Source organism: Tenrec ecaudatus, chromosome 11 (assembly GCF_050624435.1).
Source record: "Tenrec ecaudatus isolate mTenEca1 chromosome 11, mTenEca1.hap1, whole genome shotgun sequence".
Lineage (NCBI taxonomy): Eukaryota > Metazoa > Chordata > Mammalia > Afrosoricida > Tenrecidae > Tenrec > Tenrec ecaudatus.
Window position 1 is genome coordinate 48392904 of NC_134540.1, and position 26494 is coordinate 48419397.

The following is a 26494-nucleotide window of genomic DNA, read 5'->3' on the forward strand; positions in this document are numbered from 1 at the left end:
TTGTAGACCTAACAGAGAGAATGTAAGCCTGCTGAGTCCCCAAATTTGGGTTTCTAGCCTCCACACACCCATCACCATGGAGTTGACTTTGACCCATAGTGAGCAGACAGCCCCATCTTGCCCCGAGGAACACCAGGGCTCCTTCTCCGAGATAAATTCCTGTCCTTTCAAACGACCCACTCGGTGATGTTTTGGTAAGGCAGCCCTAGGAAAGTAAGACAGAAGCCCAAGCTCACTGTTTCCTGCCAGTGGGTGTGAGCATCGCTCTGTCTCGGTCCAATCAGGGCTCTTTTATGGAAGGGCATGCACACTACACACAGGTTGCAGAAGTCTGCGTGAGAGCTCGGTGAGCCCCGGGTGAAAGTGTAAGCTTCGATGTTGCACTTGAAGACTCTGAGCTGGTCATTTCCAAATCATGCCTGAATCCCAGTGGGGTATGTTCTGAAACGGTTCAGCATGACTGCTTTATGTAAACATCAAAGTACCCATGCCCAGGCAGGACAAACATGTCCCAGGGGACGGCATCCTCTCAAGTCAACCAGGGGAGTGAGTACGAAGATGGAAATGGAGGCAGGGAAAGAGTTGCACACACAGAAGGTCAATGGCTTTGGAGGTCAGGGGGAGTTTAGACAAGTCCTGGTTCTATGACTTTCTGAGTAGTGTTGCTCCCCCCACCCCTAGACAACAAAGGGAACTTTGTCTATAAAGAACTGGAAGAAAGGCAAACAGCAGGGCTTCTAACGAACCAGTGCCAAACAGTTCAGTCATGGCTGAGGAAGCAAAACTGGAACAGAATTGACTATTTTACATTTAGGTGGTACGGGGCGATGTCCAGAATGCAAACAAGGAAGACTAAAAACCCAGGAACAGGAGACTCAGAAGAAGCCTGGTGGGCTCTTCCGGAGCCTGGTGGATGAGACTGGATTATGGGCAGGACTGATGAGGCCATTCAAAGTGGCATGGTTAATTCTCACCTTTGAGTGGAAAGCTGCTGTCTCTGACTCTGCCCAGCATGGACAGGGCAAGAGATTGGGTTGCTGCACAGGTAGCTAATGGCCTTGTTTCCTAAGAGCTAGGTTAAGTTTCTAGCAGCGCTGTCACCTGCAATTTCCCCCATTCTGGTGATTGCTCCAGTCCAACTCACTCTTTTCTTAATGGAATCTGCTGGGTTTCACTTTCTCAGCCACGACTGGATGGGGACAACCCAAAATTTAAGGGGAGACCAGCCAAACCCAAATCTAAGGAAGGCCATACTGACGGGTCAAGTAGGGAAGTTAAACAAACAAGCAAAAAAAAAAAAAGGATGGGGTAAAGTCTCTCCTGCCTAGTTCTTTTTAGTTCTGCCATTTTAATATAAAGAGGAGCAGATTTCTGAATACAATAATACTAAACCAAAGCTCTATCTTTTCTATGAAAAAATGTTTCCTATCAACCAGCATCTAACTTAAACTAACAACACATGTCCCTTCCCCCTCCCCCACCAATTATTTGCTTATTGGCTGTGTAACAATATAAAATTCAGAGACGATAAAGGAAAACATAATAATTGCTTATAAAAGTCCTCACCCAGGGATAACCTCTTTTAATATTTCAGGATGGCTTTTTCTGTGTCTTGACTTATATGTACAGATTATAATTTATGGTCACTTCAGGTCACATCTTAATGTTGCTGTTTTCCACTTAATCCTAGAGATGTTGGCCTGAGGTAAATAAACGTCACCCCCTGTGCTTGGCACATGATGCCAGAGAAAAAGCAACACACAGCAAACGTGAAGAGGAGGAGGGGAGTTAAAGCCCTTCCAGACTCCGTTTCATAACCTGCCTTTTGCTTGTCTCCAGGCATGTGAGCACAGCCTTGCGCCATTTAAACCTGGCTTTAACGGCTCACGTAGCCCAGACTTCCAAGCCTTCAAGTCCTCTGTGACTGAACAAAATGTTTCAAAACTCACATCAATGTCATGTTTTAAATCAATACACACACACCTAGGGGGCATGCCTGCTGACTTCCTCAGCATAAAGGTGTTAAACTCAGGAGCAAGTAGAGCGTGTCCTTTAACACTCAGAAAACTTTCGCATTTTTGTCAAATAACCAAATGTGGTCAAATAGGAACCCCCTCCTTTTTTCTCCCTACCAGCAGCAGCACGTGAGACTCCACAACACCTCTCCCTAGAGAATAGTGCACACCCAGAACTTCTCATTCGTGTTTTTCTAAAGTTTATTATTTAATCTCATGATTATTCTCCCAGTTGAAATTTGGAAATCATGTTTCAAATTACCTCAACCAAACTCTACTGAAATTTTTATTGGAATTGCATTAATATCACAAATCAACTTGGAAGGAATTGTAGTTATTGCAATATTGAATTTACCACTCAGGAATACCATCTATCGCTACGTTTTTTTTCGGATTGACTTTTTGGTATCCTAGGGAAGTGTATTTTTCTTCCCCAGGGGCTGAGGGGTTTTATATGAGATCTTGTCTCCCACTTCGATGTCTAATCAATGTCTGCTGGTATTTGCAATGTTGTTGAAATCTGTCCATACTTATTTTAACAGATCTTTCTTATTGAACCTCATTTGCCTACAAAGTAAACAACCCTTATTGAACTCCATCTAGTCATGTTCCATTCATGGTCGTTCTCATCAGTGTCTAGTTGATTCTCTAGGGTCATACAAGCAAATTACTTTTATCCATAAGTGATGATAATTCTATTTCTTAGTTCTAATAATAAGCAAAGTGTCTCTTTTATGGTCATTTTTTGCTTTGTTTTGACAGGTTAGCCCAAAACAATTTCCAAGCATTGATCCATGCAATATCAATAATTAATTTTTTAAATTTAAAATAGTTTTCGACAAGGAATTTGGGGAAACACTCATTTCCAGAGTGATGCTGATTAATGGTAGAAATAACAGGCATCATTCTGTTGTTCCCTTTTCTCAAATTCCTGCACCAAGCATAATGTTGTTCATTTGTTTAAGAGAATATACGTATTTATTTCAAGAATATCTTTTTATCCACAGTTTATGTAAGGTTTTTAGAATTACATTTTTAATTTATAGCAGGGTTAAAATTACCAAATACTTTTTGGCAACTGGAGATGATTTTTTTTCTTCATCCCCCATCCCATTATAGGGTGAGATATAAAACGTATCCTCATAGACAGCTCACCATCTTGGAGTTCCTGGCGGATAAATCTACTTTGCCTGGGTAAATCTTTATTTAGGAGGTGAAGTCCACTAACTAGACATTTCTTTCAGATTTCCATTCATATTTGTGAGACTGTTCGACCTGTAAATTAGTTTAGTTGTTTGTGTTTGCGACTATTAACAGATTGTGACATCATAGGAGAGGAATTTTAAAAAATTATTTCTAATGTGTTTCGTTTTTTTTCTTGCTCTGAAACAATGTGTAAAATCCTGGGGGAAAATGTTTTTCCCTTGAAGATGTAAAGTAACTTTAAATGAAAAATCACCCATTTATGGCTTTTTATGAGAAAGTGATTCTCAGAAAACTTTAAATCACTTGCCTTTTCATTCATTTTTATGTATTTCATTCTTTGATTCGTTTGGGGGTGTTTAATATTTTCCTAGAGAATCCCTCATTTAATCCAAATTTTGATGTATTAGCATAGCATTACCTATAGTAATATAAATTTAATCTTCCACAAATCTGTGGTGATAGCTGCTGATTTCTAGTGTTGTGTATCGGCATTTTGACTAATCTCTTCTTGATTAGGCTTGCTAGGGATTTGATTATTTTGTTGACCTTATCAGAGAACAAGCTGTTGGATTTTTTTTATAACATCTGTTTCTTCAAGTTTTATGACTAATATTTGTTTTTATCTTAATTACTTTATTTTCTTTTGTTCTTATTCTAAATTCATTAATTAAACATGGTGTATTTTCACTGTTTAATACAAGATTTAAAAGCTATGATGTGATCTTACATACAACTTTCCAACGTGCCTTATAAATTATTCTTCCTATACTTTAAAAATGTACTTTGTGATAATTTTCTCTCTATCCCAAAAGTTTATTTTTATTCTTGTAGTACAAGATGTACTGTTGAACACATGTGTGATATGGTGGCATGAATTACTATGTTATACAATGCAGTTCTCCAATGGGTCATCTTAATGTCTCAATGGCTTAATATGCCCTTTCCATATTTCTGTTTTGTGTGGGAAGTCCTGGCATGATCAAGGGTGTAGATCCAAACTCATGGCCCCCAAGTCAATTCCAGCTCTCAGTGACACTCTACAGGCTCTCTGAGATGGTAAATTGTTACTGGAGCTGAGAGCTTCATCTTTTTCTGGTGGAGCAGCTGGGGGTTTGAACTTTGGACCACGTGTTAAACAGTCTAAAGTTTACCTGATGCATCATCAGGACTCCACCAAATGTGTAAAGTGGTGGGTAGAGAAAGAGGTTCATGTTCCTGGTCCTGCTCAGGTGATAAGAAGAACTAGAAGCAAGAGCAAACAAACCCAAGGACAAGGGAACACAAATGACCTAAAATCGATGGGGGGAAGGAAGGGGAGGGAGGAAATAGAATGCCTGGTGGGGTTTGATCAACAGCAATGTAGTCAAGGGAATTACTGAGAGCCAAATGAAGTCAAACAGGATAGTGGGACGGGAGGAAAGGAATAGAGGAAAGAGCTAGGAGGCAAAAGACATGTATAGAGTTTTAAATACAGGCATGTCCATATGTAAATATATGTATATATAATGATAGAGATGTAGGTCGATGTACATATATTTATAGGATAAGTATTAAGAAAGCAGACAGATGGACATTGGGCCTCCACTCAAGTCCTCCCTCAATTCAAGAACACTTTGTCCTAATAACCTGACATTCTGTGATGCTCACTTTCACGACAAGATTGCTGAAGATAAAATGGGTGCATAAGCAAATGTGCGGAAAAAAGCTCATAGTGTCCAGCCATCAAAAGATATAGTATCTAGAATCTTAAAGGATTGAAGTTAAACAAACAGCCATCTAGCAGGGATGCAACAAAGTCCACATGGAAAATGCAAACCAGCCTGTGTGATCATGAGGTGTCAATGTGATCATGAGGTGTCAATAGGATCAGGTATCAGGCATCAGAAGACCCAAAAAAAAACCAAAAAAAAAACCAATCATATTGATGCAAAGAAGGGGGTCTAAAGTAGACACCCAAAACCCATCTGTAGGCAATTGGACATCTCCTCACAGAAGGGTCACAAGGAAGGGATGAGCCAGTCAGGGTGCAGTATAGCACCAATGAAACATACAACATTCCTCTAGTTCTTTAATGCGCCCTCCCCTGTCCCCTGACTATCATGACCCCAGTTCTATCTTACAAATCCAACTAAACCAGAGCATGTGCACTGGTAAGAGCTCTTTACACACGAATCCAGGACACAGAAGAGAAACCCCTCGGGAACAGTAACGGGAGTGGCACTACCATGAGGGAGGGGAAGGTGGGGGGAGAAAGGGGAAACCGATATCAATGATCAATGTATAACTACCCCACCTCCACCCCCAGGGGGACAAACAACAGAAACATGGGTGGATGGTGTAGGAAATGAAAATAACAATAATTTATCATTTATCTAGGGTTCACAAGGTGAGAGGATGGGGGAGGAAGGGAGAAAAAAGAGGAGCTGTTACCAAAAACTCAAGTAGAAAGAAAATATTGTGAAAAGGATGGTGGCAACATATGCACAAATATGCTTGAAACAATGGATGTATGGATTGTTATAAGAGCTGTAAGAGCCCCCAATAAAATTATTGATTTTCTAACAAAAGAAGAAGAACTAGAAGCTACCACACCGGAAACACCAGACCTTAACATACCTCATTTGGAAGCATGCCCAAATAGACATAAGAGAATAACAGGAATCACCAAACATTGGAGAAAGCAATGCACAGGAGATGAAACTTAATGGAAAAGTAAAACCATAGTTAATAAACAACCAGTTACGAGTTGAGTTAGTTAGTTAGTTTATTAAGCCAACCTGGCTGATAAACATATGTGGGGGTTAATTGAAGGGCGGAGGGATAAATGGCTCCGTGAGCCTAGCCTTTCTAGTTCTTGGGTCTCTTGCTTTGTGATGGTCAGACCAGGGTGCAGCTGCCTTAGCCAGTTCCCTGCTTTAGCTGGCAAGGCTCACTTCCTGCAAGATGTCCCTGAGGAGAAGACGCATGAACCTACCCCAAAGCAGCCCTGGGTGCTGGAGCAGCTGTGTGGAGACCACTGCCAGCGCTGAGATGCTTACACGCTCACTGACTCAGCTTTCCTCCTGCAGTCAGTGTTATAGTGTGTGTTTTGTGAGATGGAGGAGGACTTTGTGTATTGGTGTCAGACATATGGGTTAATGTTGCACTTGTGGGCTTGGGCAGCACTGGGTTGGGATGTTTTCTTGATGTGCACTTACCCTTTATATAAAACTCTCTCTTATACATATAAGTCTCTGTGGATTTGTTTCTCTAAAGGACCCAGACTATCACACAAGTAAATCAACTCTGACTCCTGGCGACCCCATGTGATCAAGTAGAGTTGTGCTCCCTAAGTTTTTCTGTGGCTGCATAAGTACCATCCATGGGAAGCTCTAAAACAACATTGCATTTGTATGCCAGAACAGTTATGAAAAAGTAGACCAGCAGACTTGGTAAATAAATAAATTCAATCTAGGTACCAAACGGCAGAATGACAAGTTATAAAATAACTCAGTGAGCAAGATCTTGCTACAGGCAACTCTCAGAATGCAATGAAAATGGCCCAAAAATATAGGAAGTTAAGTAAGCAATTCAGAGCCAAAGAGAGGAGATAGAAAGTTTTTAATATCTATTTGATAGTTGTCTCAGAAATGGAGAACAGAGACTACAAAGGAGAAGGAACTCAAAAGTAAAACAGAAATTGCCCTAAACTGAAGAGAGACATGTGTTTTGATCGTCTAAAGAGTAACCCAAGGCAATACCGGCAACGAATATTGAAGGCACCATGGACAGCCAACGAAATGAAACAAATGTCTTGGAAGAAGTATAGTAAGAGGCAAGGATGGTGAGATTCTGTCTCACAAACTTAGAACACGTTATCAGGAAGGACCAGTCTCTGGACAAAGACGGCATGGTCAAGTAGAGGGGCGGAAAGAAAGAGGAAGCTCGGCGGCAAGATGGATGTACACAGTGGCTGCAACAGTGGTCTGCAATGTAAGAACAAGTGTGAGGCTGGAGCAAGGCTGCGTGGTGTTCTGTTCTCTTTCATACACAGGGCTGCGATGAGACAGAAACTATGTGAGGGCACCTAAAACCACGAGGCAATGAAAGGGCTCCTAATTGCGAGGTCAGCGATTTAAACCCATCAACCACTCGGAGGAACAAATGCGAGGAGGTCTACTCCCATGGAACCTCAGACACCCTAGGGAGCACGTCTGCTCTGTCCAGCAGGCTCACTGCCAGTCAGAAAGGACTCCACAGCAGGGGGTAGGGCAGGCAACACAACAACAGAAACAGTGTGGTATTTAAAAGAAGGAGCAGAAGGAGGGTGGAAGAGAGGGAGGAGAAGAAGGGAGGTAAATGGGAAAGAGGCAACAAAGAAAAAAATCCCAGTGAGAGACACACTAGCGATCGATGCAAGGAACCCAAGCTGGCACCGCATACTCGAGAATAACACTGGATATTAAAATACAATGAATCAAATTTGGGGGTGGGAAACTGCAGTCTCCTCTAAGCAAAACAGTATTCAAATTGAAGGCAAACTGACTGTCATACAGCGGTTCAGCATATCTACAACCCCACAGACTTTCTCTCAAAGAATGATCCGGGCAATATAACAATCAGTCTAAGAAAACTAGAGAATTAAGAAACTGTTAGGACAGATTAACACAAAAGCTATAATATGTCTAAATAATTTAGGTATATAAGAGTCATATACACCACCCACATATTAAAAAAATAAAGTAGAATGGTAAGATGTGTCTTCCTTTAATAATTTTTAAAAATGGATGTTTACTATCCAATAAAATGTTCTTTAATGCTGATGATGTTCTGTGCTGCCCAATACAATGGCTACTGAGAACTTGAAATGTGGTTAGTATGACTGCAGAAATACATTTTCAGATTTTTAAGTAATTTAAATTTAAAGAGACAGCTGTAGCTAGCTTGTGGCTGCCACACTGAGCAGCAAAATTCTAGAAGTTTAAGAAAATGTAAGTTCATGCACATATTAAGAAACTTTATGATAAACACTAAAATAGTTCAAATAGAGTAGTAAGTCGATGGAGCAGAGAAAAGGCAATCAAAGAACCTGAAAAATGAAGAAGAGAAAACAAGAAAGAAAAGATAAACAGTAACCTAGATGGCCAGAGTACCTGCCCATGCATGAGGTATCCCAATAAATAAGACTATTAAATCTACCTATTAAAGAAATTATGAAACTTGCTAAAAGAAATCCCAGACATTTTTGTCACTAAAAATCTGCTTTAAACCAAACGACACAGAGAAGTTAAAATCCGTGGTGGAAAAAAGAAATGGTCATATAAAAAGGCCAGTAAGGAAAGTATTCAGATCAGACGGGAAAAGAAATCAAGTGGAATACTACAAAATGGAATGGCTCATATAGTTCATATTAATAAAAGCGTACTAACAGGCAGACTTTTGTTAATCTCATTGGTTGGAATTACATCATATGTCCAAAGCTGAACCAACACTAGTCAAGGACAAGGTAACACTCATGAACAGTCAATCCATTTGTGATTGAAACCCTGGGTCTGGAAGTGGTGTTTATCTCCTTTCAAACACACGACTTGCAAAGGGGAAGCCCGCCTGATGTCATTGTGACCCCAATCTCTGTTTCAACGGGGCATGATTCTCAGTGATTTGACAGTTATGCAATGATCTCCATGATGTCATCTGATGCAATAAGCCAATCACTTTGAATGGGAGTTTGCTTGCAATGTGTCCTGAGTGACATTTTGTTTTACAAAACATGAAAGGAGAGAGAGGGATCTTCCACCAACAAGAAGCAAGAGCTGGAAGCTGAGCATGTTCTTTGGCCTGAAGTCCCTGTGACAGAAACCCCAAGGTCCAAGGGAAGATTGATGACCAAGATCTTCCCCAAGAACCAGCACTGAGATAGCAACTCTCTCCTAGAGTTCATGCCTTGACTCCAGACATCCAGCCTCTTAACTGTCAGGGAATAAATTTCTATTTGCTAAACTCATCTACCTGAGTATGTCTATCATAGCAACACTAATCAATACTTAATAATAATGAAGACATAGGAGGAAAGCTCGGAGTTGAATACAGAGTAATGGATGTTGGGCAGGTGTGGCAGTTAATTTTATGTGTCAACTTGGCTAGACAATGATTCCAGTTGTTTGGCCAATCACTAATCTAGTTATTGTTCCATACTACATTCTAATATAATTAACTTCTATAATATAATCTATTGCATACTGGATTAAAGATTAAAGTAACAATTAATCCATCAGTTGAAAAGGACATTTCTTAGGGTGTGTATTGCTTGCCTGTAAACTATAAATAGATATTTTAGCAGACCTTAATGCTGAACTCTTTCTCTCAAATATAACTAGTTCTGTTACTCTAGAATTCCTGGACAAAATTAGCAGTCAATAGTATTTTATACACCACTCTTGAGTTAACAGCATAACACAGCTTATTTGTTATTTGTATTAATCACTACTAAATTAAAATGCTGCAAAGACTTTGACTGTGTGGATCATAACAAGCTATAGACAAAGAATGGGAATTCCAGAACACTTAATTGGGCTCATGTGGACTCTGTACCAGGATCAAGAGGCAGTTCTGCAAACATAAGAAGGGAATGCCGCATGGTTTAGAATCAGGAAAGGTGTGTGTCAGGGATGTGGCCTCTCACCAGACTCATTCAATCTGTATGCTGAGCAAATCATCAGTGAAGTTGGACTAATTAAAGAAGAGTGTGGCATCATGATTGGAGAAAGGCTTACTGATAACCTATAAAATGCAGGTGACACAAAATTGCTTGCTGAAAATGGGGAGGACTTGAAGTACTTGCTGATGAAGATCAAGATTGCAGCCTTCCGTATGGATCACAACTCACGGACCAATAGAAACTAACATCATGAGAAGGGGCAAAAAGATTGACGTTGTCAAGGATTTTTATCTTGCTTGGACTCATAGTCAAAACTCATGGAATCAGCAGTCGGGGAAACCAATGACACATTGCACTGGGTAAATCTGCTGCACGGGTTCAACACTTAAAGGTTTTAAAGTCTTTAAAGTGTTGAAAACCAAGGATGTTGCTTTGAGGACTAAGGTGCACCGACCCAAGCCAGGGTACTTTCATATGCATGTGCATGTGATGTCTGGCCACTAAAGAGAGAAGACAGAAGAAGAACCCATGCATTTGAATTGTGGTGCCGAGGGAGAATACTGAAAGTGCCCAACGAGCAAGCAAACATCTGGGATGACAGCCGGACACTCCTTAGAAGCAAGGGTGGTGAGACTTCATCGCACATACTTTGGACATGTTATTAGCAGAGACCAGTCTATGGAAAAGGACATCGTGCTTGGTAACGTGGGGGGAAGGCAATACAAGGGAACACCTGGCTTCCACGATGGATGTGAACATTGTGGGGATGTTGCGGGCCTGGAAGGCATATTGTTCTGTCATACATAGGGCCACTCGGAGTCATAGCTGACTTGATGTCACCCAACAACAACAAGAAGTAAAAACGCAATATTCTATTTCATTGTCTCTTTTCGCTCATTCTACTTTTTTAGTGCTCCGGCAGAAAAATAGAAGGGTAGGGACCTGCCTATCCTGCTCTTAACTGTGTCTCTAGCACCGTGTGCAGGGTACAGCACATAACAGGTAGTCAGTATATGGTTGTTGATCGAATGGGCAAATGAATTAACAGATGAATGAATGTTGGTGGATACTCCTCTAAGGAAGAGCCACCAGAATAAGATAATAAATGAAAGTTGAACAAGGAAAGCTCTATGTGGTGTCTAGTAGTACTATAGAGCCACAAGGAGATGTGGGTTATAAACCACCATAGAACGGAATGTCTATCAGGGACAGTGCCCTTACAGAGAAGTTTCCATAAGAACACATGTGTAAATAAACCAGACCGTAAGGCATGAGTGATGGAGTGCATAATAAAAAAGTGGTTATATAAGATTATCTTCTCTTCTCCTCTCCTCTCCTCTCCTCTTCTCATCTCTCTCTCTCTCCCCCTCCCTTATTTAAAATTTTGATAGAGGCAGAAAAAGGCAGCATCTCTGAAGATACCAGAATCAAGGAAAGGGTCCATGTGTTGATTTTTAGACTGATAAGAATGAACATGTTTGTTGAACAGGGAAAAAATGAAGTAGCCAATAGAGAATGTATTGAAGAGTAACAAAATGAACTATAAATACATTTCTGGAAGAAGCAAGATGGAACTGAATCACAAATGAAATACTGAGAGGTTAACCTTGCTAAGGAAGAAACCACTGTCTTCAGAGACCAAAGAAGTGGAAGGCTGCGGAAGTCAGAGGCCATAGATCAGAATAAATGAGCCATCATGAAAACATGACCAAGAGGGGCTACCTTGGAAGGAAGCCAATGCTTTGGGCAATGGCTAGCAGAGAGTAAGAATTTAACAAAAATATTTTGAATACATAAAATAAAAATATATGAAGAACTTCAAAATAAGTAGGGGGAAATGTTTTATTTTTTTATTATGGCTCCATATCATAATCAAAAGCTTTCCCGTTTTCTTAAGGTAAATCTATAAAGTTATAAGCCATTGCAGACCCTACGCCCAATGGGGAATACTGTCAGTGGATTTCTTCCGGATTGAACAGAAGTAAAGGAGTCAAACAGGAAGTAGACTGCTCTGTGTATATACTTGGAATGGAAAACACAGAGAAAAATGAAACATTTCACAAAGAGAATGTGTTTCACATTCCAAATATATATGCTCAAAACTTTATAAAACATGCTTCAAGATGCACTAAAAATTATGTGAGAATTCAGATAAATCATACCGTCAATAGAGTTCACAACAGTTTTCCTCAGTATCAAAATCTTTAGAACTTGTTATTAACCAAAAGCTCTTAGAAATAAATCAACTCTTTCATGCTACTTATGAGTCATTTCTGAAAGCACATCATAACTATACATCTTCTACCTCTAATTACTAAAATCTACGAGTTGGGCTGTGTTCTGTATGGTCGGCAGTTCGAAACTGAACAAAGACTGGGCTTTCTACTCCTATCAACAGTTACCATCTCAGAAAACCCACGGGAGTCACTACGAGCCTGTTTAGACTTGCTGGCAGTACATGAGGGAGTATTTAAGTATGGGTTTCAATACAAGGCCTTTATCAAAACATAAATTATTTACTTCAGAAAAATCATCAAACAATAAGGATACCCTATGGTTTCTCTGTTCTTTACATTGTATCTTTTAAAGAAGGACATTTATACCTCATAATTTCTTTCAATGATTTAATGACAACCTACAATGCAAGAAATAAATAGAGTTTGCTCAACTACAAAGCTATTCACATTGTATGCGGGGTGAAATTTTGATCAAGAAAGAATTAGCCACTACTGGGAGGAGGGGAGCACTAAAGGGGCAATTTTGCAGTAGCAACAATTGGTATACATCTATGAGCCACCTCAAAATGGGATTTTTCTAATAATTGCCCTCAATGCATCTTTCTGGTGTAAAGATATAAAAATGTAATAAGTTAAATCAAATAAAGGAATATTGGAATGAGAATGAGAATTCCAGTTAATTGTGTAATCAAGGTTTGAGAAGCCTTCTGGAAGAAGTATTGACAAGATTTATCAACCACCAATACGGCAAGAGGAAACAATGGGGGAGATGTTGAAAAGACCTTGGCTTCCAACTAGTTGTACATCTGCGCGGCAAGGCAGCGTTACAGGGTTGAAAAGCACGAGGGCTACTTTGAGGACGGAGGCGTCCCTAAGCCAGGGTTTTATTCTCAATTGCCTCATTGCTTGTGGAAGTTGGATATTGGAAAAGGAAAGAGAAGAAGAATGGATGCATTTGGCTTATAGCGCTGATGAATATTGAAAGTACCATGAACTGACGAAAGAACAAAGACATCGGTCTTGGAAGAAGTACAACCAGAAGGACCCTTAGAAGCAAAGATGCCTAGACTTTGTCTCATGTACTTTGGACATGTTACCAAGAGAGACTATTCCCTAGAAAAGAAAACCCTGCCTAGTAAAATGACCAAACAGAAAGAAAGAGGAAGACCCTTGACTAAATGGTTGACACGGTGGTTGCAACAATGCACTTGAACACGACAAGGACCGTGAGGATGAAGCAAGACCATCTGGGGGTTCATTCTGTTCCGTGGGAGGTTCGCTATGAGTCAGAACAGACTGGGCACCTAGCAACAACAGCCACTAGCTTAAGAACTTACTTTGCTTACACAGAGGATCTTAAATGAAACGGAACCTGGGAACTCATCACTGGTCATCTTCCGAGTTCCAAGTCTATATTTCTATTTTTTTTAAATCGTTTTCTTAGTGGCTCATACAACTCCTATCACAATCCATACATACATCAATTGTGTAAAGCACATACGTACATTCATTGCCCTCATCATTCTCAAAAAATATTTTCTCTCCACTTAAGCCCCTGGCATCAGGTCCTCATTTCTTCCCCTCCCTCCCTGCTCCCCTCGCCCTCATGAGCCTTGATAATTTATAAATTATTATTTTGTCATATCTTTCCCTGTCTGATGTCTCCATTCACCTACTTTTCTGTTGTACGTACCCCAGGGAGGAGGTAACATGTAGATCCTTGTAATCAGTTCCCTCTTTCCAACCCACTCTCCCTCTACCCTCCCAGTATTGCCACTCATAACGCTGGCCCTGAAGGGATCATCTGCCCTGGATTCCCTGTGTTTCCAGTTCCCATCTGTACAAGTGTACATCCCGTGGTCTAACCAGACTTGCAAGGTAGAATTGGGATCATGATAGTTGGGGGGAAGGGGAGGAAGCATTTAGAAACTAGAGGAAAGTTGCATTTTTCATCAGTGCTACATTGCACCCTGACTGGCTCGTCTCCTCCCCTAGATCCTTCTGCAAGGGGATCTCCAGTGACTGACAAATGGGCTTTGGGTCTCCACTCTGCACCCCCACCCTCATTCACTATGGTAAGACTTTTTTGTTCTGATGGTGCCTGATACCTGATCAAGGCTAGGCCTGACCATCAAGTTACAGCAATCAATGCTATCAGTTTTGACACCAAAAATTTAGTATTCTAATGAGGAGTGCCACATAGGAAATCCTGCATTCATTTGTCTGAAATCCATTGCTCAAGATATTTGGAACATCTCACCTATGTGCATACACATATGGTATATTATTATACATGTTCACTATACATACGTAATTCACTGCCATCATGTGATTCTGACTCGTGTCCCTATAGGACAGAATAGAATTGCCTCTGAGTTTCCAAGACTTTAAATCTCCTTAACAGTAGACCCTCATCTTCCTCCTGTGGAGCAGCTGGTGGGTTGGAAACACTAACCTTTTGGTTAGCAACTCGACGCATAACCCACACCACCATACCTACAGCCCCGATACATACATCACTGTCAGGTGACCAGCTGAGCCAGCGTCACAGCATTGTGCACCTGATCTGATGCTTATGCCCTCTCTGTTTAGGGCATTCTCTGCAATGTTATATACTTCTCCTCCAGACACGACAGTGGGGTGGGTTGCGGTTGATTTTGCAGATCAGAAATCTGTAAAATCCACAAGGCTTACTGGCTTCACAGAGACACGAGGGACCCCAGACATCATGTCTCTTAGAAACCCTTCAAGCCAGGAACGGAACTTCTTACCTTTGTGTCTCAATTTTGGGCAACGTTATATGCAGGCCTCTGAGGTGAACAAGAATGCCAGGGGAGAATGTACTTTCTAGAACAATTTACACTCAGGACCCAAAGGGCAGCCTTAGGGATAAGTTCAGAAAGCAGAATGGGATTCAGGAGGAAGGATAAATGCAAACAATAAGCCCAGGGATGCCGTGGGAAGGACGCCGAGGGAAGGGTGCTGTGGGAAGGGTGTCATGGAAGGGTGCCGTGGGAAGGGTGTCATGGAAGGGTGCCGTGGGAAGGGTGCCGTGGGAAGGGTGTCATGGAAGGGTGCCGTGGGAAGGGTGCCGTGGGAAGGGTGTCATGGAAGGGTGCCGTGGGAAGGGTGTCATGGAAGGGTGCCATGGGAAGGGTGTCATGGAAGGGTGCCATGGGAAGGGTGTCATGGAAGGGTGCCGTGGGAAGGGTGCCGTGGGAAGGGTGTCATGGAAGGATGCCATGGGAAGGGTGTCATGGAAGGGTGCCGTGGGAAGGGTGTCATGGAAGGGTGCCGTGGGAAGGGTGCCGTGGGAAGGGTGTCATGGAAGGGTGCCATGGGAAGGGTGTCATGGAAGGGTGCCATGGGAAGGGTGTCATGGAAGGGTGCCATGGGAAGGGTGTCATGGAAGGGTGCTGTGGGAAGGGTGCCATGGGAAGGGTGTCATGGAAGGGTGCCGTGGGAAGGGTGTCATGGAAGGGTGCCATGGGAAGGGTGTCATGGAAGGGTGTCATGGAAGGGTGCCGAGGGAAGGGTGCCGTGGGAAGGGTGTCATGGAAGGGTGCCGTGGAAAGGGTGTCATGGAAAGGTGCCATGGGAAGGGTGCCGAGGGAAGGGTGCCGTGGGAAGGGTGTCATGGAAGGGTGCCATGGGAAGGGTGTCATGGAAGGGTGTCATGGAAGGGTGCCAAGGGAAGGGTGCCATGGGAAGGGTGTCATGGAAGGGTGCCGTGGAAAGGGTGTCATGGAAAGGTGCCATGGGAAGGGTGCCGAGGGAAGGGTGCCGTGGGAAGGGTGTCATGGAAGGGTGCCATGGGAAGGGTGTCATGGAAGGGTGTCATGGAAGGGTGCCGAGGGAAGGGTGCCATGGGAAGGGTGTCGTGGAAGGGTGCCGTGGAAAGGGTGTCATGGAAAGGTGCCATGGGAAGGGTGCCGAGGGAAGGGTGCCGTGGGAAGGGTGTCGTGGAAGGGTGCCATGGGAAGGGTGCCATGGGAAGGGTGTCATGGAAGGGTGCCGAGGGAAGGGTGCTGTTATATTGCAATCAAGGTCACAAAACAATGAGCATGAATTCCTGAATGGAAACCTTCTTTGCTCTGTAACTTTTCATCTAACTCATAAAAAAAATTTTTGAAGCAAAGGAAAAATGTTGAAGGTCAAGTATTTTGTTGCATATACTTGCTAATGCTGTTTGTTGCTGGCAAGATAGTTTCCAATCACAATAACCTCACAGAGCAAATGTTGCCCAGTTCATTGAGATTTTGATCACGGAAGAACACAATGATGTTGTACCACAAGCAAATCATTGGCAATGACTGGTCAAGGCGCGTGAATACCTTCCGGCGTTGTTCAGCCTTCATTTTTTGCAACTTCCGGCTTTCTTCTTCCTTCAGGAAATCTTTATAAGCCTGGCTTCTGGCCTGTGATGGTACAGGGAGGGGGAGGGGAAAGGAAGCATCATAGGTAAAAGCTTCACCACCACACACCAATCTGCCCGCTGTGAGGCTGTTGCTAGAACACAATGTTTGTAGTGAGCATGCCGTGAACTCTCCAGACTCACTTGCTTATGGACTGATTGATGTACGTGTCTGAAGAGGTCCCTTGGGATATGTAAAAAAGACAGCTAGTGTAAGCACATTTTAAAGGGATGATTTAAATGTTAGCCTAATTAAGCTTTTCAAATATCCCCTAACAGATAATCAACAGAGCTTATCATTTCCTGGTGAGGAGGTGTGGAAACACAGGAAAGTTTAGTGTACTTTTCAAGAACGTCCCAACTAGCTGCTCAGTCAATGTCAGAGATAAGCAAGAGTGACATTGACTTTAGGAGCACTGCCATGTCTTCTGCTCACTAATGGTATCCTATTAACAGCTTGTCGACTGGTGATGCCATATAATTCCAATTTATTTCTAAATTTTCCATGCTTCACCTATACCTGCCACCAGTCATCTGTCAGTTTGTTGGACTGTGGTGATGTGTGTGGCTGAGATGCTGGAAGCTCTGACACGGGCATTTCAAATACCAGCAGGATAACCTATAAACGGGCTTCATTAGCATTCCCAGACTAAGAAGAGTCCAGAAAGAAGGCATAAGAGGCCCAACTTCTGAGGGATTAGCCACTGACACCTTATGAACAACAGGGGGACACTGACACTGTGTCAGAAAGTAAGCCCCTCAGGGTGGAAGGCACTCAAAATATGCATGGGAAAGCGTCGCCTCCTCAAAGCAGAGTAGACTTAATGATGTGGACGGCACCACCCTGCTGAGGGGGCTGGACTAAGACAAGAAGAAACAGCTACAAATCTCCCGTGAGAATCAGAATGTGAAATGCATGAAGCCCGAGCCTAAGAAAACTAGAAGCCATCAAAAATTAAATGGAATACATTAGGATGAACTGAAATGAATGGGAATTGGTCATTTTGAGGCATGCAATCATATGATTTACTATGCTGGAATGACAAATTCAAGAGGAAGGGCATGATACTCGGGGTCAAAAAGAACATTTCAAGATCTATCTTAATGTATAATGCTGTGTGTGATAGAATATCTGTATGTCTGAAACTGTTATTCAAACTTATACACCAACCACTAAAGCTAGGAATTGAAGGATTCTACCAACCTTTTTCCTTCTGAAATTAGTTAAACGTGCCATCAAGATGCATTGATATTGGATGGTGACTGGAAGGCAGAAGGTGGAAACAACAAGGAAAGATCAATATGTGGGGAAAATGGCCTTGGTGATATGATAGCAACAGAAACATGATAGAATTGTGTGAAGCAACTGACTTCTTCGTCGCAAACACTACTTTTCAACAACAGCAATGGCTAATAGACATGTGGAATTCACCAGTTGGAATACACAGGAATCAAATTGATAACGTCTAGGGGAAAAGACCATGGAGACACTCAACATGATCAACCAAAATATAGCTAGGGTCCAACCGTGGAGCAGATCATCATTGCTTCATGCACAGGCCTGTTGAAGCTGAAGAAGATGTAAACAGTACCATGACAGACAAACTATAATCGTGAGTACAGCACTCTTGAATTAAAAGACATTTCAAGAACAGACTTGACACACTGAACACAAATGAAAGACCAGATGCATTGTGGGATGACATCAAGGACATCCTACGTGGAGGGAGGAAAAGATCATTTTAAAATCCAGAAAGAAAGAAAAGGTCAAAGTGGATGTCAGAAGAGACCCCGCACCTTGCTTTTGAATGTAGACTCACTAAAGTAAATGGAAGAATAGAGTTGAATAGAAAATTTCAAAAGACAGCTTGAGAAAGAAAGTTTACAATGAAATGTATAAAATACAGGAATGGACAAAAGGGAAGGACATGCTCAAAACGTCTAAACCTTTAAATTATACTGTTGAATTCTATAGATAAAATAAATAAAAAATATTAAGTGGTACAGAAAAATCAAAAGAGATGGGAGAAATACACAAAATCACTGTACAAAAAAATAAACTGGTTTTCGGCCATTTCAAGAAGTAGCATGTGATCACGAATCTATGGCACTAAAGGAATAACCCCAAACTACACTAAAAGTATTAGAGAAAAACAAGGGTCCAGGAATACCCATTTAAACGTTTCCAAAAAATCATTGCAATTCTGGAAGCATGCACTTGTCCATCTCAAGAAATTTGGGAAACAGCTACCTGGAAAATTGACAGGAAAGATTCATATTTTTGCCCATTCCCAAAGCAAGGTGACCAAACAGAATGTAGTAATTAATGAATCATTACTAGTACATACAAGTAAAATTTTGCTGAACATAGTTCAAAAACAGGTCCAGCAGTATATCCAACATGGAACTTCCAGAAAAAATCAAGCTGGTTTCAAAATAGCATATGGCATGACAGTACCATTGCTGATGTCATGTGGATTTTGGCTAAAAGCAGAGGATTCCTAGAAGGATGTTTCCGTGTGCTTTATTAACTCTGGGAAGACCATGTGGGTTATGCCAGGTTTTGTATAACACTGAGAGGACTTGGAATTCCTGATCACTTCATTGTGCTCATGTGGAACCTCTACACAGACCAAGAGCTGGTCACTGGAACAGAAAACAGGATACTCCACAGGGCAGAATCAGGAAAGGTGTGAGTCATGGTTGCATCCTTTCACCATATGTCTTCAATCTGCATGTGAGCAAATCATGTGAGAAGCAGGTCTCTATGGAGAAGGTGGCATCGGGATTGGAGAGAGACTAACGAACAACCTGGATGGTATGGCATAGCCGTGCTTGCTGGCAGCTAACAGGACTTGAAACACTTTTTAAAATCATTTTATTGGGGACTGATACAACTCTTATCACAATCTATACATACATCAATTGTGTCAAGCCCATTTGTGCACTCGTTGCCCTCATCATTCTCAAAATATTTGCTCTCCACTTAAACCCTTGGCATCAGCTCCTCATTTTCCCCCTCCCTCTCTGCTTCCTCCTCCCTCATGAAGCCTTGATAATAAATTATTATTATTTTGTCATGTCTTACACTGTCCGTCTCTCTTCACCCACTTTTCTGTTGTCCATCCCCCAGGAAGGAGGCTATATGTAGATCCTTAGAATTGGTTCCCCCTTTTTACCACACCTTCCCTCCACCCTCCAGTATCGCCACTATCACCACTGGTCCCAAATGGATCATCTCTCCTGGATTCTCTGTTTCCAGTTCCTATCTGTACCAGTGTAAATCTGCTGGTCTAGCCAGATTTGTAAGGTAGAATTGGGATCATGATAGTGGGGTGAAGGAAGCATTAAAGAAATAGAGGAAAGGTGTATGTTTCATCGTTGCTACACTGCACACTGACTGGCTCGTCTCCTCCCCGTGACCCTTCTGTAAGGGGGTGTCCCGTTACCTACAGCTGGGTTTTGGTCTCCACTCTGCATTCCCCTCATTTACAATGATAGGATTTTTTTGTTCTGATAATGCCTGATACCTGATCCCTTTGACACCTCGTGATCACACAGGCTGGTGTGCTTCTTCCATATGGGCTTTGCTGCTTCTGAGCTAGATGACTATTTGTTTACTTTCAAACCTTTACGACCCCAGATGCTATATCTTTTGATGGCCGGCCACCATCAGCTTTCTTCACCACATTTGCTTATGTACAAATTTGTCTTCAGTGATCTTATCAGGAAGGTGGGCACACAATGATATGTTTTTTTGTTCTTTGATGCCTGAAACTTGATCCCTTTGACACCTCGTGATCACACAGACTGGTGTGCTTCTTCCATGTGGGCTTTTCTGCTTCTGAGCTAGATGGCTGCTTGTTTATCTTCAAACCTTTAAGACCCCAGATGCTATATCTTTTGATGGCCTGTCACCATCAGCTTTTTTCACCACATTTGCTTATGCACACATTTGTCTTCAGCAATCATGTCGGGAAGCACTTATTAATGAAGATCAAAGACTACAGCTTTCAGGATGAACTCTAACTCAATATAAAGAAAATAAACATCCTTACAACTGGGATCAATAGACAATATCCTGATAAACAAATAAACAAAAAGGAAGCTGACAAGGTTTTAGCTTTTGTTTTTTAACTTGGATCCACAATCAATACCCACAGAAACAGCAGTCAAGAAATCAAATCTGATCCACACAACCCATTAAAATGTTGATAGCAAAGAGCCCAAGAAGAAAGAAAATGTTTTGAAACTGATGGCAGCAGCAATTGTACAATTATGCTTGATCTAATTGAATTACGGACTGTTATCTGTAAAAGCTCCCAAAAATGATTTGAAAAAGAAAAGAAAAAGAAATGTGTAAGTGCAAAGGTGTTACTTTGAGGACAAAGGTAGGCCTGACCGAATCCATCCTATTTTCCAATGACTTCATATGCATATGAAAGCTGGATAATAAATAAGAAAGATCAAAGAAGGATTTATGGATTTGAATTATGGTGCTGGTGACAAATATTAAAAGTACCATGGGCTGCCAGAAAATCAAACAAATCTGTCTTGAAGGAAATACAGCCAGAATGTTTCTTGTAAGTGAGGATAAAGAGACTTCATCTCATCTACTTTGGCATGTTATCAGGAGAGACCAGTCCCTGGAGAAGGACATCATGCTTGGGAAGTACAGGGGCAGCAGAAAAGCGGCAGCTCTTCAATGAAATGCATTGACATTGTAGCTCCACGAATGGGCTCAAGCATAACCACGCTTGTGAAGCTGGTGCAGGGCTTGTCAGTCTTTTGTTCTACTGAGTATGGGTCCTTATGAGTTAGAAACAACGCATCTATACCCCAAAACAACAGCAACCTGTACCTGACGCTTACTTACGTTTCTGAGGAAGAACGTATATGTGTGTATTAAGAAACATCAAATCCCCTTGCAGCAAGCAAATTCTGATTCATGACAACTTCATGTGTGTCAGAGTTGAGTCATGTTTTACAAGGTTTTTACAGTGGTTGGTTGGGGGACGTAGATTGTCAGGATTCTTCTGAGGCACCTCTGGGTGGACTCAACCCTGCAGCCTTTCCGTTGGCAACAAGAGTATATGAACTGTGGTTGTAACCACAGAAATGAGCTCAGGAACATAGGGACCATCATTCCTTGTTACGTTATACCTTCAAGGAAGAGCCTTACAAGATGCAGTTCATGAAGATGATGCCCTTCTTGCTCTCTGGCCCACCACATTAGAGACTCACAAGTGACAGCATACCTCCAAATTTATAGGGTTTTAGGTATTTTGTCTGTTTATTTGTTATACACTCTCCCTATCCTCACACTGATTTTTAGCCCCAGCCTCTCTATGGCAGAAAACAGCCTGGTAAGCTAATGCTTAGGAAATTCCATAGAGCTCATACAAAGGGGCTTCCTAAGACTCATGGGAAAATTCCATTTTCTTTGAACTCTGTCTTTGCATGAACTTCTTGAAGTCTCCTCAGAAAATTATCAAGAGCCCTATAGCAGCAGGATGTGCGCTATTTCCAGCCTAGTTCTTTAGACTAATCATCCGTCAGGGAATGCGTAGGCTTCTTCTACCTAGTCCTTCACTATTAATGTTTCTCAAGCACTTCAATTCATGCCCCCTTTTCTGTCTCTATAACAACCATTTCAAATAATAAGAGCCAATTTCCAGAGAGTAAAAGGAGGTTGTTTCAGAATTCTATCATCGACAACACCACTAATTAGAATAGTGGAGCTCCAGATGTGCCTAGAAAACCCTCATACATCCAAATCCTATTCTGTTCAGCAAGCAAGGATACAGACATTCAGGACTTTCTCCAACATACACTATACCCTGAACATGCAGGACTACAGTAAGATAGTAACTGCAGCAAGTATACCCTGAACATGTCGAACCACCGTCAGTAAAGAGGGGAAGGCGCTCTCTTAGGGGCCTCTCTTTTTATATTAGAGAAGGCTAGCCTTCATCATAAATATTCCATATAATATCCCAGAAGAAAGAATGGAGACAGCTTCTATCTAAGAGATCATAGAGTGGACTAAAATAATTACTCAGAGCATATATACTGCCTGACTGAAGAACCTGAATGGCATTGAATACAAGCAGCCCTGGGTTGTGAATCCACATATAGACAACTTGCACTTGGCCTGTAATGTTATGTAAAATGGCCCTTATTGTGGGTTTTTTGAGATTATATTACTTTCATATGAACATTTTTACATACAATTCACATATCATAGAAGTCAATGGTTTAAGCATCACCACAATCAATTTTAGAACATTTTCTTCATTCTTGTACTCATTATCACTAGCTCCTCATTCCCCTCCAACCTCTGCTAACCTAACCCTACGAAACTATTAACCTAGTTGCTGTCTTTATAGATGAACTCTCCTGTTTTAGATAAAGAAAGTCCCTACCCCCACAAAACACCTTATCAACAACACAGAAATTTTCCATCTAAAAGAACACAGAAAATAAAAAAAGAAGAACAAATTTAAAATGAGCCAAAAGGGAGAGAAACAATAGGGTATTAAATTTGATCCTAACTATTATGTACATAAATCCACTTTTCAATGCACTTCATCTGATAGCAAGATTATTCACATCCCTGGTCAGTGGTCAGAGATGATGATTCACCAGCAGCTGAATTCCCATGGGGATTCTGAAAATGGATTGGAGGCTTACATTGTCATTCATAGCTTCCTGCAAACAGGGTGCTCAGTATTTAAACTTTAATACAATTCCCTCCTCTGGTCTTGGATTTTATTATTTACAATCTTTGGATCATACAGGCTGGTGTGCTTCTTCCAGGTAGACTTACCTGAGGTCTCACTTTGATGGCTGCTTGTTTTAAGAAAAACTTTTAAAACCCCAGATTCTATTCGTTCTGATAGCCAGGCACCATTTCTTCACCACACATTGCTATATCATCCATATCTTCATAATCAATACTTAACCTTAAGTATCAAGCATTTTGAAGTGATTATGGATCCCTGGGAGCATAGTGGATTTGGCACTGGCAGAAGTTGAAACCTACTAGTTGCTCTGATGGAAAGATGATGCTATCTGCTTTTAAAGTCTCAGAATCCCTACGGAGCCGTTCTACAAGGTCTTGAAAGGTGACTATGAGTTGGAATTGACTGAATGACAGTGTATTCTGCTTTGAGTTTCTGAAATGATTGAACAAAATCTTATTCCCACAAATGATTCATCACAATTGCCTTCACTTGATACAACTTTCAAATGACTGAAGTCTTCAAATCTTTTTTGCACTGAGGTAAGGCTAAGTAAGAACATATATACCTGTTCCATTCACTTACAAATTCCCCTTAAGGAATGAATCTCATTCACGACTCAGATACTGCCTGTACTCACCATTTAAATGTATGACTCTCTTATTCTTTTATCAGAAGATGGGTCAGGACACATCTCCACTACATCAATGGGTAAATACAGGTAAGAAAGACAATGTTCAACATCCCTGTTTGCTGAATAGCATATGGGGTCTTAAGAACTTGTGAGCAGCCTTCTGGGAGGCAACTTTCTGTCTCTAATTGCCCCCGTGAATCACGGCCTACCTGAGACCAGACAGAGTGGCGGACGGTCACTACCTAGGGACATAACAGAAGGCCTTGGATAGAGTGTAAAAAAATGAAAATTAAAAAAGAAAAGATCATCCTTACTAGACTGGTAAGAGACAAGAAGAGCCCTGTTTTAGTCTGGGTACTTTAGAGAAACAAATCCACAGCAACTCATGTATAAGAGAGAATTTTATATAAAGGTTAAGTTAGCATCAAGAAAACATCCCAACCCAGTGCTGCCCAAGCCCACAAGTCCCATCTTAACACATTAACCCATATGTCTGACACCAATCCGCAAAGTCTTCCTCCATCTCGCAAAGCAGATGCAATGATGCCAATTGCAGGGAGAAAGCTGAGTCAGTGAATGTGTAAAAATCTCAGTGCTGGCAGGGGTCTCCACATGGGTGCTCCAGCACTCAAGGCTGCATTGGGGTAGGTCTATGTGGCTTATTTTCAGGGATGTCTTGCAGGAAGTGAGCCTTGCCAGCTAAAGCAGGGAACTGGCTAAGGAAGCTGCACCCTGGTCCCACCATCACAAAGCAAGAGACCCGAGAACTCTAAAGGCGAGGCTCATCAAGCCATTTATCTCTTTGCCCTTCAATTAATCCCACGTGTGCTTATTGGCCAGGGTGGCACCATAAACTGACTACCTCAAGCCCCAAAACTGTTGCCCTGAGAAAGCCTTCCACCCTGCAAGCAAACAGTTCCTTCCAGGCAAATCGAGCTGCATGATAAAACCAGCACCAGGACCCGTGAAGAATGCACTGCCAGAACAGTCAACAAGATAAGACCCAAAGGGCACCATCTGCCCCAAACCAAAGGAGACGATGGTGGGAAGAGCGGGGGGCAGTGCAACTGGATGTATGGAAACAGAACACCCAGGGGAGAAATACAGCAAAGTGCGCTGACAGCTGAGGGATTGCAACCACAGCCACAGTCCAACTTGTGTCGGAATTAGGGATTGGGGAAACAATTTTGCTATGTAAATGTTCGCTTGGAGCACAACACAATGTTTTCGCAGACTCCTAGCTTTGGACTCGGAAAAGAAATGGGCATTGGGCATGTAAGTTTGCTGTGAAAATGGACACAGAAACTGGGAAATGGATACACTGAAAATATGAGGGTGAGTGAGGTGTGCCATGTTACATGACACAAAAGGGCAAGAGCTACACCTCCTTGGCATGGACTAGATAGACTAGGAAGATGTAGAGAGACGTGTCTTTCATGGTCAGTCAGCAGCACAGAAGGCTTGGAATCGCATCTTAACCCAGTGCTTACACACAGAGAGGAGAGAAGGTGTACGGGTGTTTACCGAGTAAATGAAGTCATGTAAGCATAACTTTTGCAGAGGGAGCTCCTGAGCGGTTTCCAGGGATGGAGTCGGGGGCAGGGAGGACACAGGGACCCACTGCTTAGGGGGTACTGAGCTGCTGCTCTGAAAGGTGATGGGAGCATCATGGTGGAGCAGCATGATGAAGGTACCTGATGTCCCTGACCGACCTGCCCAAGTGCAGACAGTTGAAATGGTCAACGTGTTGCTGTAATAGAACCATGTGATGTTTCAAGTCCTATGGCACCTTCAATATGAGGACTTCAAAGTTACTTGCACCCTAATATTTGCTCACCCAGGAGCTATCCCTCATCAGGACTGGAAGTCTCTGTTAAAAAAAATAAGGAAAAGAAAACTTTTTACCACTATGTTTCTTGTTACAAATCTCATCTGTTCCTAAGCTACTGTATTCAAATATTTTTTCTATGATTAAATATTAAGTTAATATTAATACAAAGGTTTTTGACATTGGACTACAAAGTTATTTTTATCCATTCCCCACCGCCCAAAGTTACCCTTGTAATGAATTCACTCAATAAAAATCTGTAAGCCTTCTGTGTGTCAGCACTGTGTTAAGACATGATCCGAGGCCTTCAGTGCGTATAACTGAGCGTGGTCGTCAGACAAGAAGATTAGTAATCACAGAACCGCATGGCAGCTTTGCGAGTGAGGAAGGCCTTTAATTAAACCAAGAGAATCAAGGGCACCTTCCTAAAGTGTGTGGCACTAAGTTGTGTTTGAAATAATAGGACTCATGCTCAGCAGGGGGGGGAAGAAGGCTTAAATAGTACTAAGTCCTAACGTAAGATGGCATAGTAAAGATGCATCGATTCCACCCACCTCTTATAAAGCACCATCACTAAACAAGAAACCTCAAACTCTATCAGCTATATTGTCATTGTGAGGTGCTACTGAGTCCGTCCCTACGCACAGCAATGCTCTGCACAACAGAACAAAACACTGCCTGTCTGGGGCCGCCCTCACAATGGTTCTGACGTTTGCGCCTATTGCCACAGCCACTGTGCCCCTCCATCTCGCCAGAGGGCCTTACTCGTTTTCACCGCCC

General features: G+C 42.0%; 1 protein-coding gene across 2 annotated transcripts in view; it reads right to left on the reverse strand.

Annotated features, from left to right (window-relative positions):
* The window catches only part of EPSTI1 (epithelial stromal interaction 1), a 152081-nt gene that overhangs the window by 22733 nt on the left and 102854 nt on the right, over positions 1-26494 (reverse strand). Inside the window, exon 8 of one of the 2 annotated variants that reach the window (XM_075563030.1) lies at positions 16430-16513. The exons of the other annotated variant lie outside the window; for it this stretch is intronic. Within the exon in view, the coding sequence (XP_075419145.1) occupies positions 16430-16513 (84 nt within the window). The remainder of the gene's footprint in view (positions 1-16429; positions 16514-26494) is intronic. 2 annotated transcript variants of the gene reach the window in all.